At 44.7% G+C, this 22844-nt stretch overlaps 1 protein-coding gene and 1 pseudogene across 2 annotated transcripts in view; one reads left to right on the top strand and one right to left on the bottom strand.

The window, feature by feature from the left end:
- Positions 1-6053: 6053 nt before the first annotated feature.
- The window catches only part of LOC103648919 (protein translocase subunit SECA2, chloroplastic), a 32260-nt gene continuing 15469 nt past the window's right edge, over positions 6054-22844 (top strand). The window contains exons 1-13 of one of the 2 annotated variants that reach the window (XM_020548408.1): positions 6054-6467; positions 6592-6661; positions 6773-6837; positions 6911-7031; positions 10480-10571; positions 10741-10806; positions 11050-11114; positions 11203-11290; positions 11402-11467; positions 11567-11682; positions 13150-13240; positions 19980-20063; positions 20176-20268. In XM_020548408.1, the coding sequence (XP_020403997.1) occupies positions 6141-6467; positions 6592-6661; positions 6773-6837; positions 6911-7031; positions 10480-10571; positions 10741-10806; positions 11050-11114; positions 11203-11290; positions 11402-11467; positions 11567-11682; positions 13150-13240; positions 19980-20063; positions 20176-20268 (1344 nt within the window). In that variant the 5' untranslated portion in view covers positions 6054-6140. The remainder of the gene's footprint in view (positions 6468-6591; positions 6662-6772; positions 6838-6910; positions 7032-10479; positions 10572-10740; positions 10807-11049; positions 11115-11202; positions 11291-11401; positions 11468-11566; positions 11683-13149; positions 13241-19979; positions 20064-20175; positions 20269-22844) is intronic. The other variant, XR_004856328.1, reaches the window with a different exon arrangement.
- LOC111590974 (uncharacterized) lies at positions 20790-21014 on the bottom strand (annotated as a pseudogene).

The following is a 22844-nucleotide window of genomic DNA, read 5'->3' as shown; positions in this document are numbered from 1 at the left end:
ATAAGGGGGTAACCACTCGATCTCGTGTTGCTCATTTTTGTGAACATTACTCTTTTGTTTCCTCTATTGAGCCACACAGGGTAGAGGAAGCACTTCAAGATTCGGATTGGGTGCTGGCGATGCAAGAGGAGCTCAACAACTTCACGAGGAATAAGGTATGGCATTTAGTTCCACGTCCTAACCAAAATGTTGTAGGAACCAAGTGGGTCTTCCGCAACAAACAAGATGAGCATGGTGTGGTGACAAGGAACAAAGCCTGACTTGTGGCCAAGGGATATTCACAAGTCGAAGGTTTGGATTTCGGTGAAACCTATGCACTCGTAGCTAGGCTTGAGTCAATTCATATATTACTTGCCTATGCTACTTACCATGGCTTTAAGCTTTACCAAATGGACGTGAAAAGTGCCTTCCTCAATGGACCAATCAAGGAAGAGGTCTATGTTGAGCAACCTCCCGGCTTTGAAGATAGTGAGTACCCTAACCATGTTTATAAACTCTCTAAGGCGATTTATGGGCTCAAGCAAGCCCCAAGAGCATGGTATGAATGCCTAAGAGATTTTCTTATCGCTAATGTCTTCAAATTCGGAAAAGCCGATCCTACTCTCTTTACTAAAACACTTTCAAATGATTTGTTTGTATGCCAAATTTATGTTGGTGATATCATATTTGGGTCTACTAACGAATCTACATGTGAAGAGTTTAGTAGGATCATGACTCAAAAATTCGAGATGTCTATGATGGGGGAGTTGAAGTATTTCTTAGGATTTCAAGTCAAGCAACTCCAAGAGGGCACCTTCATTAGCCAAACGAAGTACATTAAAGACATTCTTGTAAAGTTTGGGATGAAGGATGCCAAGCCCATCAAGACACCCATGGGGACCAATGGGCATCTCAACCTCGACACGGGAGGTAAATCCGTAGATCAAAAGGTATACCGGTCGATGATAGGTTCTTTACTCTACTTATGTGCATCACGACCGGATATTATGCTTTCTGTATGCATGTGTGCAAGATTCCAAGCCGATCCTAAGGAAGTTCACCTTAGGGCCATAAAACGAATCTTGAGATATTTAGTTTATATTCCTAAGTTTGACCTTTGGTACCCCAGGGGATCCACTTTTGATTTAATTGGTTATTCAGATGCTGATTGGGCAGGGTGTAAAATTAATAGAAAGAGCACATCAGGGACTTGCCAGTTCTTGGGAAGATCTCTGGTGTCTTGGGCTTCAAAGAAGCAAAATTCTGTCGCTCTTTCTACCGCCGAAGCCGAGTATATTGTCGCAGGCCATTGTTGCGCGCAATTGCTTTGGATGAGGCAAACCCTTAGGGACTATGGTTACAAATTAACCAAAGTTCCTCTTCTATGTGATAATGAGAGTGCTATCCGCATGGCGGATAATCCCGTTGAGCATAGCCGCACTAAACACGTAGCCATTCGGTATCACTTTTTAAGAGATCACCAACAAAAGGGGGATATCGAGATTGCTTATGTTAACACCAAAGAACAATTAGCCGATATCTTTACCAAGCCATTAGATGAGCAAACTTTTACCAAACTTAGGCATGAGCTAAAAATTCTTGATTCTAGGAATTTTGATTGATATTTTGCTCACATAGCTCATGGATATACCTTTGATCATATCTTTCATGTGCTATAACTAATGTGTTTTCAAGTGAATATTATGCTAAGTCATAGATTGAAAGGGAATTGGAGTCTTCGGCGAAGACAAGGCTTCCACTCCACTCCATCGATTTATTCATCTCTCGCCGTTGCTCCACACCGCTCTCCAATTTGGTATAATCTTCACTCATATATTATTTATCAAAGGGAGAGAACGTAAAAGGGCTTATATTTCACTCACAAGTATCTGTTTTTGGTGATTCATGCCAAAGGGGGAGAAAGTATTAGCCCAAAGCAAAAGGACCGCACCACCACCAATTTCAAAAATTTAGTCTTTCAAGTTTGTGTTAAAAGAAGTGTTTTCAAATTGGTATACCCTCTTCAAAATTAATATCTAAAACCCTCTTGAACACTAAGAGGAGGATTTCATTAAGGGGGAGTTTTGTTTAGTCAAAGGAAAAGCATTTGAAACAGGGGGAGAAAATTTCAAATCTTGAAAATGCTTCTCAAAAATCTCATTCATATACCTTTGACTATTTGCAAAAGACTTTGAAAAAGAATTTCCAAAACATTGCAAAAACAAAATAAGTGGTGCAAGCGTGATCCAAAATTTTAAAATAGAAGAAAGCCATCCATGCATATCTAGTAGAAATAATTATTGGTTTCACTCCAAGCAACCTTTGCACTTACATTATGCAAACTAGTTCAATTCTGCACTTATATATTTGCTTTGGTTTGTGTTGGCATCAATCACCAAAAAGGGGGAGATTGAAAGGGAAATAAGCTTACACCTTTTCCTAATTGATTTTGGTGGTTGAATTGCCCAACACAAATAATTGGACTAACTAGTTTGCTCTAGATTATAAGTTCTACAGGTGCCAAAGGTTCACAACAAACCAATAAAAAGACCAAAAAATGGTTCAAACAAAGAGAGCAAAAGACTACCGAAGTGTGCCTAGGTCTGACGCATCGGACTGTCCGGTGCACCAGGGAACCCGACTCCAAACTTGCCACCTTCGAGATTTCTGGGAGCCGCTCCGCTATAATTCACCGGACTGTCCGGTGTAGCACCGGACTGTCCGGTGTGCCAGCGGAGTAACGGCTACACAGCGCCAACAGTCGTCTGCAACGGCAGTTAATGCGCTACAGTGCGCACATAAGTCAGAGCAGGGCCAGAAGGCACACCGGACAGTGAACAGTGACTGTACGGTGCACCACCGGACTGTCCGGTGGCCCAGATGTCAGAAGCTCCAACGGTCAGAGTCCAACGGCCGGGTGACGTGGCTGGCGCACCGGACAGTGTCCGGTGGCGCACCGGACTGTCTAGTGCGCCATGCGACAACAGCCTCCACCAACGGCTCCTTTGGTGGTTGGGGCTATAAATACCCTCAACCACCCACCATTCATTGCATCCAAGTTTTTAGCCTTCACACCTCATACAAGAGTTATAGCATTCAATACAAGACACAAACAAAGAGATCAAATCCTCTCCCTAGTCCGGAATCACTCCAACCAAATTAGTGACTAGAGAGAGAGAGACATTTGTGTTCATTTGAGCTCTTGCGCTTGGATTGCTTTTCTTCTTCATTCTTTCTTGATTCCAACTCAATTGTAACTAAGGCAAGAGACACCAATTGTGTGGTGGTCCTTGTGGGGACTTAGTGTCCCGTTTGATTGAGAAGAGAAGCTCACTCGGTCTAAGTGACCGTTTGAGAGAGGGAAAGGGTTGAAAGAGACCCGGTCTTTGTGACCACCTCAACGGGGAGTAGGTTTGCAAGAACCGAACCTCAGTAAAACAAATCATCGTGTCATCCGCTCCAATTCGCTTGTGATTTGTTTTTCGCCCTCTCTTTTGGACTCGTTTATATTTCTAACGCTAACCTCGTCTTGTAGTTGTGCTTAAAGTTTGTAAATTTCAGAATCGCCCTATTCACCCCCCTCTATGTGACTTTCAGTCTCAGATTGTATGTTTGCATGGTGTTCCTAAGAAGATAGTGTCTGATCGGGGAACCCAATTCACTTCTCATTTTTGGCAACAGTTACATGAAGCTTTGGGCACGCATTTGAAGTTCATTTAGCTTATCATCCGCAGACAGATGGACAGACTGAGAGAACCAACCAAATCCAGACATTTTGTTTGAAGCCGAAGAGAACATCAGAATGGTTCGAGAGAATATGAAGACAGCGCAGTCCTATCAGTGAAGCTATGCTGACACAAGAAGAAGAGATCTAAGTTTCGAAGTAGGAGACTATGTCTACCTGAAGGTGTCACCTATCAGAGGAATCAAAAGGTTCGGAGTCAAGGGCAAGCTAGCACCTCGATACATCGGACTGTACCAGATTCAGGCAAGATGGGGAGAAGTGGCATATCAACTCAACCTACCAGAAAGTCTGTCAGCCGTGCATGATGTGTTCCATGTGTCTCAGCTGAAGAAGTGCTTGCGAGTGCCAGAAAAGCAATTGCTAACCGAGGATCTCGAGGTTCAAGAAGACTTGACTTATATCGAGAAGCCAACTCAGATTCTAGAGACATCAGGCAGAGTAACTCGAAGAAGCACCATCAGGATGTGCAAAGTCAAGTGGGGCCATCATTCAGAGGAAGAAGCAACTTAGTAAAGAGAAGATGATCTAAAAGGCAAGTACCCTGAATCTCGAGGGCGAGATTCTTTTTAAGGGGGATAGGTTTGTAACATCCTGAATTTAGGGGTATAAATTTCTTCTCTAATGCCTACCAAATTCAAGTGTTACCTCTTGTCTCTCTCTAGACTTATTCTCTCTTCTTTTTTATTAGAATTATGTTAATTAGGTGAAGGGTTAACTATTTATTTATTGGGACTTAGATCTAATCCTGGTCGTTGATCTGTGATCGCGCGGTCGAGATCAGCCGATACCCTTCGCGTGGTAGTTTTGTTAAAAAGACTCCCGACTTTCTGAGAATCAACCCGCTGTCCCTGGATTTCGCGCGCAGGTCCCTATACGAGGGAGAAGAATGCACGGAATCTACATACTTTGGGCGAGTGCCGAAAAAATTGCCACCAAAGGCTATCGGAAGTGACTATACAGTTGCTAAATCTGGAGACCAAATAGAGTTACACAGCAAGTAACTATATTTAGTAAGTCTATTTAAAGAACATTTGAAGAAATATTTTTTCTGATCATTTGTTAAATCTAAGATTTAGAGAGTTGTTTAGAGAATAATTGAAGTTGCTCTTGGAGGCAAAAGCCAAAACAAACACATCTAAATTTTAGCACGCAACATCCAAACAAACCCTTAGAACATCTCCAACAATACCTCAAACTAGTGTCTCAAATTGAAATATGAGGTTCTACATAGGAAAAACTACTTCAACAATATTTCATTTCATAAAATTTGGTCAAAAAATATATGACACCCTCTCAAGTATCTCAAATATATTACACCGTAGTGGACTATATTATAATCTAGATTTGAGATTTTATCGTTAGAGCTTAATGTTTTGTTGGTCACATTATTAGAGATTTAACCTTAGATAGAAAAGTTAGTCAAAATGTGACAAGTTAGGTATAGAAGCAAACAGATCTTTAACCTATCCTACCGCACAACCTCCGTACCATGTGGGGACAACTTGTAAGTTACGGAGCACGTCCCACGTGCAACGGTGCAAGTATAAGGTGTTTGGTTTGATGAATCACTCTATTCAAAATGAAGTGGTGCATCATGGGTCTATTTCTCAAATTTGGTGGAATGACTCTATTCTACATATTAGTACTAAACAACTAACTATAAGGAATGAGGTGGTGATAGATTAACTCACTCCATTTCACAAACCAAACAAAAAAGTGAGGAGTGAGAAGATGATGGACTACATCATTCCTCAAACCAAACACTCCAGTAGTCTCCTCCACCATTCTCCCTAGAGATGGCAATGGGTACCCGCAACCCGATACCCGATGGATATTTACTCTATTAGGGTATGTATGTGGACTAAATATTCTACCCGTGGGTCTGTTATTGGGCAAAAAATTTCACCCAATGGGTAAATGAGTATTAGAACGTTCCACCTTCACCCATACCCGTTAACCCGTGGGTATAAAATACCCAATATAAACTTAGCCCAAGCATGAACTTAGAATTTAGTCATCCATCTTTTTTACTATTTAATAACCTTTTAGGCCATTATGTCAAGGATTAACGACAATTTAATGACCATGTAATTCACCCAATGTGTGTTGAATGGATGGTTAAATGATGCTAGAAATTTTGTAATAGTATTTAGATGGATATACTTGATATTTGTATAATATAATATTTTGATAGATGTTTAATTTTTATGGGTATGGGTGACCCGATGGGTGACCCGATGGGTAACCCATACCTACGTGGGTATGAGTATGAGGATAAATCCATACCCACCAATGTATATGGATGACCCGGTAGAGTTATTTTTTTTGTCCTGAGTACCCGATGAGTATTTACGATTGCATCTCTAATCCTCCCCAACCCTCTTCCGGTTCTTCTCATCCCAACTGACCGACTACCATGGCCGGCGGCGGCGGCGGCTCTCTGTCTAGCCCCTCCGCCTCCTTCCTTTCCAGTCCCACCCCAACACCGCCCCCTCGTCTCCTCCGCAGGTGTAGCACGAAGTCTGCCTCACGAGATAGCCCCATCCTCAGACCAAAAAAGCCGCCTCCACTCTTCTGCGCGGCGGCAGCCACTCCCACCCCCGCTCCCGCGGCCGCGTCCAAGTCGGCTGGGTCATGGAGGGACCTGTGCAGTCTCAACGCCTGGGTGGTGCGAGACTACCGCCGCCTTGTCGACTCCGTCGGCGCGCTCGAGCCGGCGCTTCGGAGGCTCTCTGAGGAACAGGTGGCGTGCAGGACTAGCACTGCACTCCCCATCTCAGCTAGTGGTTCATACATTCAGCTTGTTTGCTAATGGTTCTACTTTGTTTGGTGTGGCTGATGTGGACAATGTGCGCGTTTGCGTGCAGTTGAAGGCGAAGACGGCCGAGTTCCGCAGCCGCCTAACGCGCGGGGAGACGCTCGCCGACGTCCAGGCCGGTACATCTGCTGCTCTAACTAGTTACTGCCATTGCTGAGCTGCACCGTTTCTTTCGGGAGTTCTGGTTGTTGGTTGTCTGATGTACTGATGCGTTTCTGTGTCCACTCCAGATGCGTTTGCTGTGGTACGTGAGGCGGCTAGGAGGACGCTTGGGATGCGGCATTTCGACGTCCAGGTACCCACAGCTTTGGCTGCACGGTTGAGATGTAAGGCACGAGTCGGTTCTCGAGACTGAGTTTTGGGTGCAGATAATTGGCGGTGCTGTGCTCCATGACGGCTGCATTGCAGAGATGAAGACAGGCGAGGGGAAGACGCTTGTTTCCACACTTGCGGCTTATCTAAATGCCCTTACAGGGAAAGGGGTTCATGGTACTGTATCAAATCTCATCTTTCAAATCGTCCTGTAAACCTATCTGACTTGGGTGGTTCCACTGCATGTCTGCATTGAAAAATGATCAATTTAATGCATGCTCCTAGCTTCGCATATGTCCTTTATAGTGGTTCAGTTGGACAGCTGAAGATAGTGGACTATTGTGCATTTCAGTTTTTTTTGTCTAAGTCAGTTAACTTAACTTTATTTGGTCTTCAACATAATTAGCACTTGTGCCCTCAAGAAGGCCTGATAAGAGTGGTAGAGACTTCTAGGAAGACTTAGATAGCATGGTTAGAGCTATACGTATTAGTGAAAAGTTTTTTATAGATCTTAATGGTCATGTAGGTACAACAAGTGCAGGTTTTGAGATGGTTCATGGAGGTTTTAGGTATGATAGTAGGAATCAAGAGGAAGATGAAGTCTTAGACTTCGTTGTAGCTTTTGACCTGCTGATAGCCAACACTTTCTTTAGGAAGCGAGAATCCCATTTACTGACCTATAGTAGTGGGCTAGTGGCCAACACTCTAGTCAAATTGACTTTGTCCCCGCAAGAAGAGAGGATAACCGAGAATGCTTGGATTGCAAGGGATACCTAGAAATGTGTTACCTCTCAACACAAGCTTGTGGTGGCGGTCTTTCGTTTTCATGAGTGTGCCAGCAGGGATAAATAAGCTAAGGTTGTAAGAACAAAGTGAAAAAATGAAAAGGAGAGATGCTAGAAGCCCAGAAGTTTTTAAGGAAACAACCATCAAAGAGAGCATTTGGAAGGAAGAAGATGGCACAAACAACATTTGAGAGATGACAACCTGCATTCAAAAGGTGGCGTCGAAGGTGTGTGGAGCAACCAAAGGGAGTGGAGGCAAAGCTAAAGATACTTGGTGGTGGAACGAGGAAGTTCAAAGATTTATTAAGGAGAAGAAAGAATGCTATAGACGTTTGTATCATGATAGGGGTGTGGACACCATAGAGAAGTACAAGATAGCAAAGAAGACCGTAAAGCGGGCTGTAAGTGTGGCAAGGGATAGGGCGTACAATGATCTTTACCAACATTGGAGTACGAAGGAAGGAAAAAAAGGATATATATAGGATGGCTAGGGTCCATGAGAGGAAGTCAAAGGACTTCAACCAAGTTAAGTGCATTAAGGATGAACAAAAGCACCTCTTGGTGAAGGAGGATGAGACCAAACATAGATGGCGAGAGTATTTTGACATATTGTTCAATAAGGAGAATGTGGACCCAATCTTTCAGTTGGAGGACTTTTTTGATGACATCAATAGGTGCTTTGTATGTATGATCCAAAAATTTGAGGTTAGAGAAACATTGAAAAGGATAAAAGGAGGTAAGAGGATGGGTCAGAATGGTATCGCAATTGAGACATGGAGATGCTTGGGGGACATAGCTATAGTATGGCTAACCAAGTTGTTCAACCATATCTTTTGGCCGAACAAGATGCTTGACGAGCGGAGAAGTATATTGGTACCGATATACAACAATAAGAGAGATATTCAAAGTTGTACCAATTATCGGGGAGTTAAGTTGATGAGCCACGCTATAAAGCTATGCGAGAGTTATCGAGCATTGTCTGAGAGAAATAACGAGGACCTTTATTAACCAATTTTGTTTCATGCCTGAAAGGTCAACCATGGAAGCCATTTTTTAATAAGAAAAGCTATGGAGTAGTACAGGGAGCAGAAGAAGGACCTACACATGGTTTTCGTTGACTTGGAGAAGGCTTATGACAAAATACCAAGGAATGATATGTGGTAGGCTTTAGACAAATAAAGTTGTAACGAAATACATTGGATTCATTAGGACATGTATGACAATGTTGTGACTAGTGTTCGAACAAATGACGGGGATACAAATAACTTCATGATTAGAATAGGGTTACATCAAGGGTCAACTTTAAGACCTTATCTTTTTTGCCTTGGTGATGGATGAGGTCATAAGGGACATAAAAGGAGATATCCCTTGGTGTATGTTTTTTGTGGATAATATGGTGTTAGTTAGGCTGTTTCCAGCAGATCATGCAAAACATTGTTTTGCACTGTAGATTGCACCGTTCACAGAGTGAAGTTTGAAATAGGAGATGGTATATGAGATATAATGGGTAATCTGCTAGAGACAGCCTTAATGAAAGTCAGGCGAGAGTGAATAGGAAACTGGAGTTATGGTGGGAGACTCTAGAGTCCAAAGGTTTGACTTAGTAGAACTAAAATCAAATATATGAGATATGACTTCGGCACTTTTACTGTTCTATACATGAGGAATGTGATGTTAGTTTGGAATCACATAGTACCTAGGAAGGACACCTTTTCGGTATTTAGGATCAATGCTACATAGAGACATGGATATTGATGAAGATGTTAGCCATATAATTAAAGCAGGATGGATGAAGTGGCGTCAAGTATCTAGTATTTTATATGACAAGAGGGTACCATAGTAACTAAAAGACAAGTTTTATAGGATGACAATTAAACCTGCCGTGTCGTATGGTATAGAATGTTGGCCTACAAAAATACAACATGTTCAACAAATAAATGTTGCTGAAATGTGTATGATGTGTTGGATTTGCGGCCATAAAAGAAGATATTGAGTCTGGAATGATGATATGCATGATAGGCCAGAGATAGCATTAATTGAAGAAAAACTTACACAACACCGGTTGAGATGGTTTGGACATGTCCAAAAGAGATTTTTAGAGACACCGATGCGTAGTGGGATCATAAGGCGTGACAGTAATGGGAAAAGCGGCAAGGGAACGCCGAAATTGATATAGGAAGAGACCGTAAAAGGAAACCTGAAATGATGGAATATACCCAAAGATTTAGCCTGAATTAGGAATAATGGAAAATAGATATCACGTGCCGGAATCTTAACTTGTGGCTCTTGTTGTGTTTTAGCTCTTGCCTACCCCAACTTACTTGGGCCTAAAAGGCTTTGTTGGTCTTATTGTTGTTGAATATGTACTTAACTTTCAAGCAAATTTTGGGTTGTGATTGGTAATTGGTTGTCTTTGCAAGCCAAGCTGTATCTGTGGGATCAGAAGCCCAAGCTGGATCAGTGGGATAAGTGGTTTGATTTGTATATGATGAGGGAATGGTTCTATTTTGCTGAAATTCATAGTGATATTCTGTTTCTGCAATACACATGAGTGATCTATGCATATCCATTCTACTGCTTTTGATCCTCTTAGGTGATAGATTGATTGAAGCTTGTATAAACATTGCAGTACTACTGTTTAAACATGATTAAATTTGAAGTGATTGCAGTTGCAGTTACCATGGAACCTATGGTTGTTGATCAATGGTCATGCTTAATACTTAAGTAAATATGATTTGACATGCATTGCACATCTAGTGTTAGGCTCTGCTCAAGTTAGCTCTCAATGTCTGTCTTCCCTATTATTCCTTCACAATTGAGCACTGCAATCCTTTTTTCAGTGGTGACTGTAAATGATTATTTGGCACAGCGTGATGCTGAATGGATGGGTCGTGTTCATCGCTTTCTCGGTCTTACTGTTGGTCTGATTCAGGTATATACATTATTATAAACTATGTTCGAATAACAGTGTTTCACATTACAGATCACATTCTGCCAGTTCGGAAACACCTGATGTTGCTACAGTAGATTATTGAATTAGCAGAACAGGCAACCATATAACCATCTTTTGCTCTTCTTTTGTATATATGGCATATGCATAGGCGGGTATGAAGTCAGATGAGAGAAGAGCTAGCTACAGATGTGACATTACATACACTAACAACTCGGTAAGATGCTCAGTAAAAAAAACAGTTGTTTTTAATCTTGTTGTTATCCAGCTTAGAGGGACAACCTTTTCTGGTGGTAATTTCGTATGAACTTGCTATGGTGAAATGCTAACTTGGGATAAACACAAAAACAAGTCCGGTCAATGAGGACTTTACTTGCTTATCTTGGTTGTCTGTTATTTTATGTTGAAAGCTGGTATTCTCGTTATATCATAGTTCTCAAAAGCTGCATTTCCCCTGCAGGAACTTGGATTTGACTATCTTCGTGACAACCTATCTCGAAACAAAGAACAACTAGTTATGAGATGGTACAGTTGACACTGTTCACTCTCACTTCGCAAAAATAGATATATCTATATTTGCTCCTTTTCTAATTATTACTGCATGATTTGATAGGCCAAGGCCATTCCATTTTGCTATTGTGGACGAAGTGGACTCAGTACTTATAGATGAGGGAAGGAATCCATTATTAATAAGTGGAGAGGTTTAATCACTCGGTCCTTGAATCTGATTCTTTCAATGTTGTTTGAGTAATTGAGTTTCTTGACATGTGAAATGTGAGATACTCAACACTATTTTTGTGTTATTTAACTAGGATAATAGAGATGCAGTTCGGTATCCAATTGCTGCTAAAGTCGCAGAACTTCTTATGGAGGGTGTTGTGAGTATTTTGTTATTGCTAGAAACTATATGCTACAATAGCTCACAGTTCCAATATTGGCTCCTTCAAATGTTTATCTGTGTTAATTTATTCCTGCAGCATTACACCGTTGAACTAAAGGGCAATAATATAGATCTGACAGAGGACGGTGTAGCACATGCTGAGATTATTCTTGGGACAGATGATCTATGGGATGAGAATGATCCATGGGCAAGGTGCTGTTCTCTGTTTGTTTTTTATGTGATATGTACCCTTTTGTCTGATTACAATCATTTCCCAGTGTGCAACTCTATCAATAGCCAATTTTGCTATTGAAATGCAATTTTGGATACGACTTCTGCTATAGAATATACGTATGTGCACAAGCAACGAACTGAATCAGATGTCACAGTTCTTCTGTGTAATGCTTTGGTGGTTTTGGTGGCTTGATGGATTTGGAAGCATAGAAATATGTGTGTTTGTGCCTCACCTAGTTTGGATATCATCTTGAGCAATGTAAAAGATGAGGCTCGTCTTTGGTGCATGGCAGGGGCCAAAGGGCTCCGTAGCTTATGGCCATGATGCTCCTTCTCGGTGTTGGTCGAATTCTAGTGTGTGTGGCGCGTCCCTAGTGTGGGGTCTGCCCTTTAAGGCATAGTTGTTAAGGCGGTTAGGCGAGGTAAAGCGGTTGACCCCCTTTTTACCTTTTAAGCGGTAAGGCGTAAGGCGAGGCGACACCTTATATATAAATATAGAAATATATAGGAATATAGTCTTAAATAGGTAGGGATGATAGTACTAAATAGGAATACAAGTTCAACATAAGACTTAAAATACAACATAATTAATAGGTAGCACTAGAAGATTAGGAAAAAATTAATACATAACTAATAGACTCACTGATTCAATAGAGATGTAAAAGATAAGAAAAAATAAAGGGGGTTAAAGACATATGGGCCACCGGCCTGCTGTTTCCCAGCCCACTACTTGACCTAACCTACACTTCTCATATCCCTTTCTCAGCCACCACCCTGAGCCTGTCCGCACAGCAAGCCTCTCCCCCATGCCGCCGCTCTCTCTTTCTCCCTCTCCCCTGGCGCCGCCGCCCTCCTCTGTCCTCTGCCCCCCACGCCGCCGCTCCCCTCTTTCTCCCTCTCCCCCGGTGCTGCCGTTCTTCTCCCTCCCTCTCCCGCAGTTCTTTCTCTTCCTGTTCCCACGCCGCTGTCGCACTCTTCCAGAGCTCTGAGTGCCGCGGTCGCTTGCTCCCTGCGTGCCGCCGCCTGTGCCCCGCCGTCGCCGCCGCAGGTCTTCAAGGCGCCAGGGCGATGCCATATTGGCCAAGGCGGACGCCTTACTCTCCAGTCTAAGGCGACAAGGACGCCTTGCTGCTAATCAATGCCTTACCGCTTGAGCGGCGCTTAACGGACGCCGTAACAACTATGCTTTAAGGGCTGTTCGAGTCATGTAGACTCTCTTTTTTCCTTCTTAATATAATGATGCGTAGCTCTCCTGCGTGTTCGAGAAAGAAACAATTCTTCTGAGTCATATAAGTCAGATCATTGTACACCTTCTTTGCCATGTTTGCAGTTAGCTGCTGAAACAAAATGATAAATAATAGCATCACACAATGGGGACAACTAACTTAAATACAAGTTGGCACATTAAGTGCCTAGTGAATAACCATAACTTCTCAAATGCTGCAGGTTTGTGATGAATGCTTTGAAGGCAAAAGTGTTCTACCGAAGGGATGTCCAGTATATTGTCAGGGATGGGAAAGCTATTATAATTAATGAGGTACTCCCTGAGGTTCAGTATTTCTGAAAAGAATGCCATTAGTTTCTTAGTAGCTGTTCTTATTTGTATATGTTCCTAGTTGTACTTAGCAGCTTGTGCAGGGGAGGCTTTGCATATGTACAGACACATGCACTTGTATATATTCCTATTTGAGTTTTTTGAAGGGACATAGCCCCTGTTTGTTTGGGATTTTTCCAGCTTCTGGCCACCAAAAGCTGCTGCAGATCGCCAAACACTCCAGCTTTTCAGCCAGCTTCTATAAGAATCGCTTTGATAAAAACCGTCCAAAATCAACATGAACACAAAATCGGTCGAATCGTCATGATAGTAGGAATGTGTTACTTTCTAGATCCTGAACCCTTTGGACCACTTCATCTTTCTCCGCACGTAATCCACACAATACTCAGATTCTTCCCACAGCCAGATTCTCTCCACAGCCAGATTCTCAGAAAAGCTGGTCAGAAAAAAGCTGAACCAAACATGCCCATAGGCACTTTACTGAATCACACTTTAAATGCTCATGGAAGCATATTAATTGATGTTCTAAAAGCAAGTTATAAATGTTTCATTGCGATACCAGATTTCTTCTCCATGATGATACATTTTGTCAACATGGTTTTTTTAAGTAGATAAAAATTGGAACCAATAAAGGTAGATCATCTGATCCTATCCAATTAGCTTTTAGCGGTCCCATATAACTGGCAATACAGCAGAGAAAATACCATTGGAGTATTGGACTATCATGCAAAAAAATATGAAGTAAAATGTCAGGACAAAAACAGTCCTCTTCCTGGTATATGTTCATTAGCTATCGAGTCCATCTTGGAATTGGTATTCTGTCTTAGAGGCTCTTTCATTTTCATAATCCTGCGCAACTGAGCAGTTGGTATGTTATGGCAAGTAGCGTGTCAGACAAATTAGATTGATTTGGTTTATTCGAAAAAGGATTTTAGGAAATAGAATTATTTGTTAGAAAAGAAGAGTCCCAATCGATAAGGATTCATCGTTTAGGAAATAGAATTATTTGCTAGCAATGGAGAGTGTCGAAAGGGGATGAGGTGGATTGGTAGGGGTGCAGTGGGAGGTGGTACGATTGATGCAGGAGGGGCGAGGGTGGCGGTAGGAGTCGGCAATGGGGGTGGGCGGGTGGCGGCGGGATGGTAGTAGATGGAATCAATGGTGGAGGCGCGACGGTGGTAGAGGGAAGTGTGGCGCGAATGGTGTTATGGTGGAGGTCGCTCGTATGCTGTTGTACCCCGTCAGTCCGTTTAGAAAGCTAGGTGGGTAGATGATGGAAGAGACGACAGACTGTCGGGCTTCTAGAGCAGCGAGCCGTGTGGACTGCTGGACGCCCATAGCGCTTAGCCACACAAAGAGCGATGTGGGCTGCTGCATGATCATGCGGTGGAAGTCACTATCATGCTGGGGTCGGGCGCAACAGGGGAGTCGGTGGAGATGGCTGCAGATGACGTCAGCGCGTCTCCACCTCCCGTCCTGGTCTCCACCACCACCTCCACCATTTGGCATCGTCGTCTCGGCCACCCAGGAGCTGACGTCATAACCAAGCTTACCAGCAGTTTAGATTCTTCTTGTAGTAGGAGACATTTTGAGGGCCTCTGTCATGCTTGTCAGCTTGGCCGACATACTCGTCTCCCTTTTACTACCTCTTCTTCTCAGGCGGAGCAGGCTTTTGACCTGGTTCATTGTGATCTCTGGACCTCCCCTGTACTCAGTCTTTCTGGATATAAATACTATTTGGTAATTTTGGCTGGACTTTTCCTCTTCGGTTGAAGTCCGACATTTTTACCACCCTCACACACTTCTTCGTTTGGGTCTCCACCCAGTTCCGTCGCCCGGTCCGTGCATTGCAGTGTGACAATGGCCGCGAGTTTGACAACCACACCTCCCGGTCATTCTTCCTCACCAGTGGCGTTCAGTTGCGTCTCTCGTGTCCCTACACCTCTGCCTAGAACGGCCGGTCCGAGCGCATGATTCACACCACCACCAATATGATCCGCTGCCTTCTCTTCCAGGCGTCTCTCTCTGTTAGCTATGAGGTAGATGCCCTGCACACCTCCTAAACCGCCTCCCATCGAAGGCGGTGAGCCACCCCACCCCCCACTTTGCCCTGTACGGCACAAACCCCTCCTATGGCTACCTCCGCGTGTTCGGCTGTGCCTGCTATCCCAACACTTCCGCTACTGCTCCTCATAAGTTGTCTCCACGCTCCACTCGCTGCCTCTTCCTTGGCTACTCCCCTGACCACAAGGGGTATCACTGTCTTGACCTCACCTCCAATCGCATCATCATTTCCCGTCACGTCCTTCGACGAAGATGTGTTTCCCCTTGCTGGCTCCTCCCCACCCACCGATCTCGACTCCCTTTTTGAGTCTGATCCGAGTACCCATCCCTCCCAGGCACCTCGCCTCGCACCGTTGCCCACGCCTCGCGCAGCTTCACCATCCTCGTGCGCGGCCTCGTTGACCCTGCCTGTGCCACACGCGGCTTCGATGCCCCTGCTCGCACTTCTACTTGCACCACGTGCAGCCCCGTCGCCTGCGCCTGCGCTACGCGCGGCCTCGCCGACTCCGGGACCGTCCACGAGCGAGACTCGCTTCGCTGACCCCGCCCTCGTCTACCACCGCCGTGGGAGCGCTCCTCCCTCGACGCCCACGGACCCGGGCCACTCGACGAGCATGGTTTGATTCCCCGACCCCGCCGTCGTCTATCATCGCCGCAAGCCGGCCACACCCACGACTCGACGACTCGCTCTGAGCCGTCGGTGTACCACTCGGTCGCCATTCACCGCGACCCCGGACACATCCACCCGATGTTGACTCGCCGCGCCGCAGGTGTCCTTTGGCCAGTCGACAGACTGATCGTGGCCGTTGATACGACCACTACAACAGACGCCTCCCCGGTCCCCTCCTTCGTTCGCACCGCCCTCGCTGACCCTCACTGGCGTCGGGCCATGGAGGAGTACGTGGCCCTGCTGGCCAACCACACCTGGGACCTGGTGCTGCGTACTCCTGACATCAATGTGGTCACCGGCAAGTGGCTCTTTCGCCACAAGTTGACTTCGGACGGCTCCCTCGACCGCTACAAGGCCCGCTGGGTCCTTCGGGGTTTCACCTAGCGCCCCGGAGTGGACTTGATGAGAGCTTCAACCCCGTCGTCAAGTTCGCCACCGTTAGCGCCGTCCTCTCCCTCGCCCTCTCACGGAACTGGGCGATGCATTAGCTCGACGCCAAGAACGCCTTCCTCCATGGCTGATAGGATTTCTAGCCCTACTAGTGATCTGCCGAAGGGAGTATGGGTGAGGGGAGGAGCAGGCCGGGCTACGGCCTAGAGGTGGGAGCGTCGTAGTCGCAGGGAACGACGCACAGGGATGTGGATTCCAGCTCTCGTGAGGAAGCTGCCAGAAGATATCTGCTATTGCTTGCCTTCTCTTGATTACAAAGTCCTAATTATATAGGTCTAAGGCCAACCGACTACTCCACAATACTAGGAGACTTATCCATCTAAAGTACTCCATAATATTAGGAGATAAACGGCACCAACCGACTACTCCACAATACTAGGAGACTTATCCAACTAAACTACTCCATAATATTAGGAAGACCAGGCTGGTCATAACAATGGCACTTTGACAGAGACTGTCTACTGCAGCCAGCCCACCGGCTTCGTCGACGCCGCTCACCCAGATCTGGTCTTTCGGCTGAACCGCTCCCTCTACGACCTTAAGTAAGCGCCGCTGGCCTGGTACAGTCGCTTCGCCTCCTACTTGACCTCCATTGGCTTCGTCGAGGCCAAGTCGGATACGTCACTCTTCATCTACCGGCGCGGCGAGGACACCGTCTACCTCCTCCTCTACGTCGACGACATCGTGCTCACGGCATCCACCGTCGATCTTCTACAGCGCACGATCATCGCCCTCCAGCGGGAGTTTGCGATGAAGGACCTGAGGCCTCTCCATCACTTTCTCGGCATCACCGTCGAACGTCGGCCCCAGGGTCTCTTCCTAGACCAGAGCCAGTACGCCACCGACATTCTGGAGCGGGCTGACATGTCCCACTGCAAGCCCTGCTCCACGCCTGTTGACACTCAGGCGAAGCTCTTTGAGGACGACGGGCCCCTGGTAGCAGACGCGACATCTTACCGGAGCTTGACAGGAGCGCTCCAGTACCTCACTTTCTCTCGGCCTGACATCGCCTACGCCGTCCAGCAAGTGTGCCTCCATATGCACACCCCACGGGAGCCCCATCTCACCGCTCTCAAGCGGATCCTGCGCTACCTCCGCGGCTCCCTCGACTACACCTACTCCTCCGACCATCCTCGACGTCGGAGCTTATGGTCTACACCGACACTGATTGGGTCGGCTGCCCCGACACGTGCCGGTCCACCTCCGGCTATGCCGTGTTCTTGGGCGCCAACCTCGTCTCCTAGGTCGAGCCCGTCGTCTCCCACTCCAGCACAGAGGCCGAGTATCGCGCTGTGGCCAATAGTGTGGCAGAGGCCTCCTGGATGCGCTAGCCCGTCCATGAGCTCCACAGCCCCCTTCAGCGCGCCACCCTCGTCTACCGCGACAACGTCAGCGCCGTCTACCTCTGCACCAATCCCGTGCAGCATCAGCACACAAAGCATGTGGAGATCGACCTGTACTTCGTCTGGGAGCGTGTCGCTGCGGGTGACGTTCGGGTCCTCAGCATCCCCACAACGCTGCAGTTCGCCGACATCTTCACCAAGGGGCTGTCGTCAAGTGTATTCCTAGACTTTCGGTCCAGTCTCAACATCTGTACATGATAGAGTTGCGATTGGGGGGGGGGGTGTTAGAGTACCTGTTTGGGTTTTGGGTGTTTCTTGTGTAATTACCCTCTCACCCCTTCTGTAATGGGACTGCCCCAACTACCGAGTCTTTTAATACATTTCCATCCCCACTCAGGGGTTAGGGTTTCCCACAACAACAACATAGGAGCAGCAACAAATATTAGACGAGCAGTAGTCGTCAGCAAAGGCCAGAGGAGCAGCAGACTACGCCAGCCGACGACGTGGATCGACACAGGCGCATGCGTCAGGGAAGAGCAGCCTAAGCCGGTGGCGCGTGCGTCAGGTAGTCCTTGAGTCAGGGTGGAGTAGCCTGAGCCAACAGCGCGGCCGGGCACCAGGCGACGACGACTTGGAGTAGTGTACTGGCGGCGCCGCGGCGGTTGGACTCGCTGCGCTCGTTCAACTGGTGTCTTGAGCGAGAGAGATGGGTTGTTGGGCTTGGGCTGAATGTCTAAGACTGGGACGGGCCAAATTTCAAAGGCTAGGGATAAAACGTTCGAAATGTGATGTTCCACTACAAATAGCGTTTAAATGCTAAAACATTATGTTTGAACATCGTTAAACAATGTTTTACACCGAATTCTAAAACGTTCCAGTGTTTCACTACCCTAATAACCACTACCCTAATAACATTTTTGTTGAAATATAATATAAGTGAATTGTCCACCTCTCATTAGCTTAAGCTTTTGTGTTGGACTGGTTGGTGCATGCAACTTAATATGGTATCAAAGTCAGAGGTCTCGAGTTCGAATCCTAGCAGAGGCTTTATTTGTGCCTCCACCCATTTATTTCCACGTTTGCGCCTTTCTCTCTGGCCGCGTTTGCATCTTTCTCTCTGGCTGCACATGAGTGGGGGTGTTGAAGTGTATAAGTGGATAAACTACCTTCTCCCATCAGCTTAAGCTTTTGGGTTGAACTGGTTAGTGCGTCCACTCTAACATGGTATCGGAGAAAGTGCGTCCACTCTAACATGGTATCGGAGAAAGTGCGTCCACTCTAACATGGTATCGGAGCCAGAGGTCTCGAGTTCGAATCCTGGTTAACACAATTAAATAAAATAATTGTTGCTCGCTCCTATATTCCACGTCAGAGACCTAAAAGAGGCTCGACGTGAGGGGGAATTGTCTACCTCCTCTCATTAGCTTAAGCTTTTGGGTTGGACTGGTTGGTGCATGCAACTTAATAGTTTTATCGTTTAAACGACGTTTAAACATCGTTTTAATAACCATATCTGACACTCTACTTGCCATAACATAGTAGCTACAGGTTTCTATGACAACACATGCAATCACAACATAACGAATACTGATTGATGATGATGTGTTGTGTGATGTGCCAATAAAAACGCCCTTGCACACTAGTAGCTCGTGATCAGTTTTTGCATGAACAAGCCATTCATGACTTACTAAAAGTAACATTTGCTGATTAACTCATTTATTTATCATGCTTTTATCAATCATGCCTTGGAATTTTTTATGTATTGAAGACATTTTTTGTGCACCTAACATCCTAACTAAGATAACATTCATCCATACTGATCTGTGACCCTTCAAGTTGGCGGAATGCCCTTCAGCACATGCACTGTTTTTTTGTAACATAACATCGGAACATTTATTTTCCTCACATTTGTGAACTTTGATTGACATATAGAATATACTCCCTCCGTCCCAAATATAGTTCTTTCTAGCCCACTTTTTTTTCCCGCCCACATCCGAATGAATGTAGACATATATACAAACTACATTCATAGGTACTAATGAATGTATATTTAGTCTAAAACGAATTATATTTTGGGACGGAGGGAGTATCTATTATGCTCTCTTGATAATATAATTCACATTGCCTATTAGTTCATAACAATTGCGTGCTTTGAAAATCCTGTGGTTGGATGATAGTATTAATTCTTTTCCAGTTAACCGGCCGAGTTGAACCCAAGAGAAGATGGTCTGATGGTATCCACCAAGCAGTAGAAGCAAAAGAAGGCCTAAAAATCCAGGTTAGTATTAACTTACACATTGTCACTTTACATTGATGGAACTAATATTTTTATAATTTTCTGAATGTTTATGATAGTTTTTGGTGTGCAATGCTAATTGCAATTTAATCAGGCAGACTCGGTAATTGTGGCTCAAATCACATATCAGTCATTGTTTAAGCTTTATCCTAAACTTTCTGGGATGACAGGAACTGCTAAGACAGAGGTATGGTGTTTATTAGGTTGCTTTCTGAATAATTTATTCATCTGTGCAGTTTATTATGATAAATCTAAAAGGATCATCCCACAACCCTAATCACTAGATCTAGAACATAAACAACAATTTGCACCTTCGGGGTTGGTGTTGGAGGAACTCGCCATGGATTTGTCCTTCCTTCTTTTTCCTCCTAGGGTGACAATGATCTCATGGTCGCAGTAGCTGATCTCGTGATCGCAGTAGAGGTGACGACAGCCCTCCCTCACCTTCACGCTCTAACAGATTGGTTAGGGTTTTGCTTGTGCGTATCTGGTGACGAGATGGTCTAGGGAATGTTGGTTCCCGTGCCGGCCCCTTGCCCGCCTTTTACTGTAGCACGTGGTGAAGGGGGCCGTAACCATTACAATTGTTGCGCCCCCGATTAGGGCGTGGGAAAATCGGATTTGGGATAAGGTTGAAATGAGATCAACCCAACATTCTCTTCCTTGATCTCATACTTATTTGATTACTAGTATAATGCCCGTGCCTTGCGATGGTATACCAATCATATTTAATGATATATTGCAACAGTTGTACGATACCTGAGGGTTCAATGGCAAGCCAGTGTGATGGACCCTCCACAATATTTTTTTAAAATTAAAGTGGACCCTCCCACAAAAAATTTAATTTAAAATTAAAGTGGACATATGCACACATACCAGATATTAAACTACAAATACTGCACTTTATCGTAGCCAAAGGGCTGAGAAAGGTATGAGTTGAAAAGGAGACCTATCCTTTTTTATAGCTCGCTCGATCACTTGTCCTCCTTCACCTAGCGAGGTGGTACTATCTGGGAGTGCTGCGCTGCATGTGACTTCGTGTCATGTTGGAATAGGATGTTTTCTCAAGACCTATCTGGGAGGTAACGACCTATTTGTTAGGCGAGACATGAGAAAGAAAAATAGATCCACTCTACGCACTTCACGCGTGATGCATAACACATGAAACTCGTGCATTAAAGTAGTAGAGATATACTTAAAACTTACTTTCTTAATTACTTAACTTATGATTCTCACTTCTCAGTAGATCAGTATACCAACAGCAATGCATTACAACAACTTGATAGATACTACTGAATACAATGGCTATAGTACACCTTTATATCGCAAAGTAAAAAAACCTAATACTGGAGGGAGATGGTTGTTTTTAATGATCCTTTAGTCTATAATCACTGGTGCTCAATTAAACCCATACCGGGTGGGAGCCCTTTAGTGAGCGGATCTCCAAGCGTTTGCTCAGTATGTATATTCTCAAGATCTATTGCTTGATCATAGACTCTCTCCTTTACAATATAATACTTGTCAATGTGCTTGGTAGCAGCACTTTACTTGTTATAGGGAGTAACATACAACTAGATAATTGTCGCAGTATAACTTTAGTGGTTTTGATATGCTGTCGACCACTTTTAAACTAGGTACAAATTTCTTAAGCCACACGGCCTGTCCGTTGCCTCATAACATGCAACAAACTCAACATACATTGTGGACGATATAGTGAGTATTTGTTTTGAGCTTTTCCACGATATAGCTCCTCCTGCGAGTGGATATATAACCTGAAGTAGACTTTCTACCATCATCTTCACACCCACATAATATGAATCCGAGTAGCATATTATTTCAAGACTATTTGACCTTTTATATGGTAACATGAGGCCTTTTGTTCCTTGCAAATATCGCAAGGCTTCCTTAACAACTTTCTAGTGTTCTATTATTGGATTCTTCTAAAATCTACCAAGCATCTCAGTTATGAATGCTAAGTCAGGGCGAGTACATATTTGAGCATACATTATGCTTCTGACAGATGAAGCGTTTGGAACCGATTTCATTCAGTCGATCTCATATTGGTTCTTGGGGTACTGATCATTCCGCAACTTATGGCCCTTGACTACAAGAGTAGGTGTGTGGTTACACACATGCATACTAAATTTCTTAAGAACATTCTGTATGTATGCCTTTTGCGATAAACCTAATACCACTTTCCTTCTATCTCTGCGAATCTCGATTCCGAAGACGTAAGATCTGATTCGAATAAACTTTTCTTCTTGGATCTCAATCGAATCTCTTTTCCTACTACTTGCTGATGTGTTCTCAATCAAAACCGAAGATACGATTCTAGGGTTAGGGTTTTGGGGAACTTAGAAACCTAGCTCTTGATGTCATTGATAGATCTAAAAGGATCTTTCCGCAATCCCAATCACTAGATCTAGAACATAAAGCATAGTTTGTACCTTCGGTGTTGGTGTTGGAGGAACTCGCCATGGATTTGTTCTTGGCCTTCTTTTTCCTCATAGGGCGATGACGATCTCATGGTCGCAATAGTTGACCTTGTGATTGCAGTAGAGGTGGCGGTGGCCTTTCCTCACCTTCGCGCTCTAACATATCGATTATGGTTTTACTTGTGTGTATGTGGTGACAAGGTGGTCCACGGAATGTTGGTTCCTGTGCCGGCCCTTCACCTCCCTTTTATTGCAGCACGTGGTGAAGGGGCCGCATCCATTACGGTTGTTGCGCCCTGATCCGGGCGCGTGAAAATTAGATCTGGGA

The sequence above is a fragment of the Zea mays genome, chromosome 2 (genome assembly GCF_902167145.1).
Source record: "Zea mays cultivar B73 chromosome 2, Zm-B73-REFERENCE-NAM-5.0, whole genome shotgun sequence".
NCBI classification, from domain to species: Eukaryota; Viridiplantae; Streptophyta; class Magnoliopsida; order Poales; family Poaceae; genus Zea; species Zea mays.
Note: the sequence above shows the minus strand (reverse complement) of the source record. Positions and strands in the feature narration are given on the sequence as shown.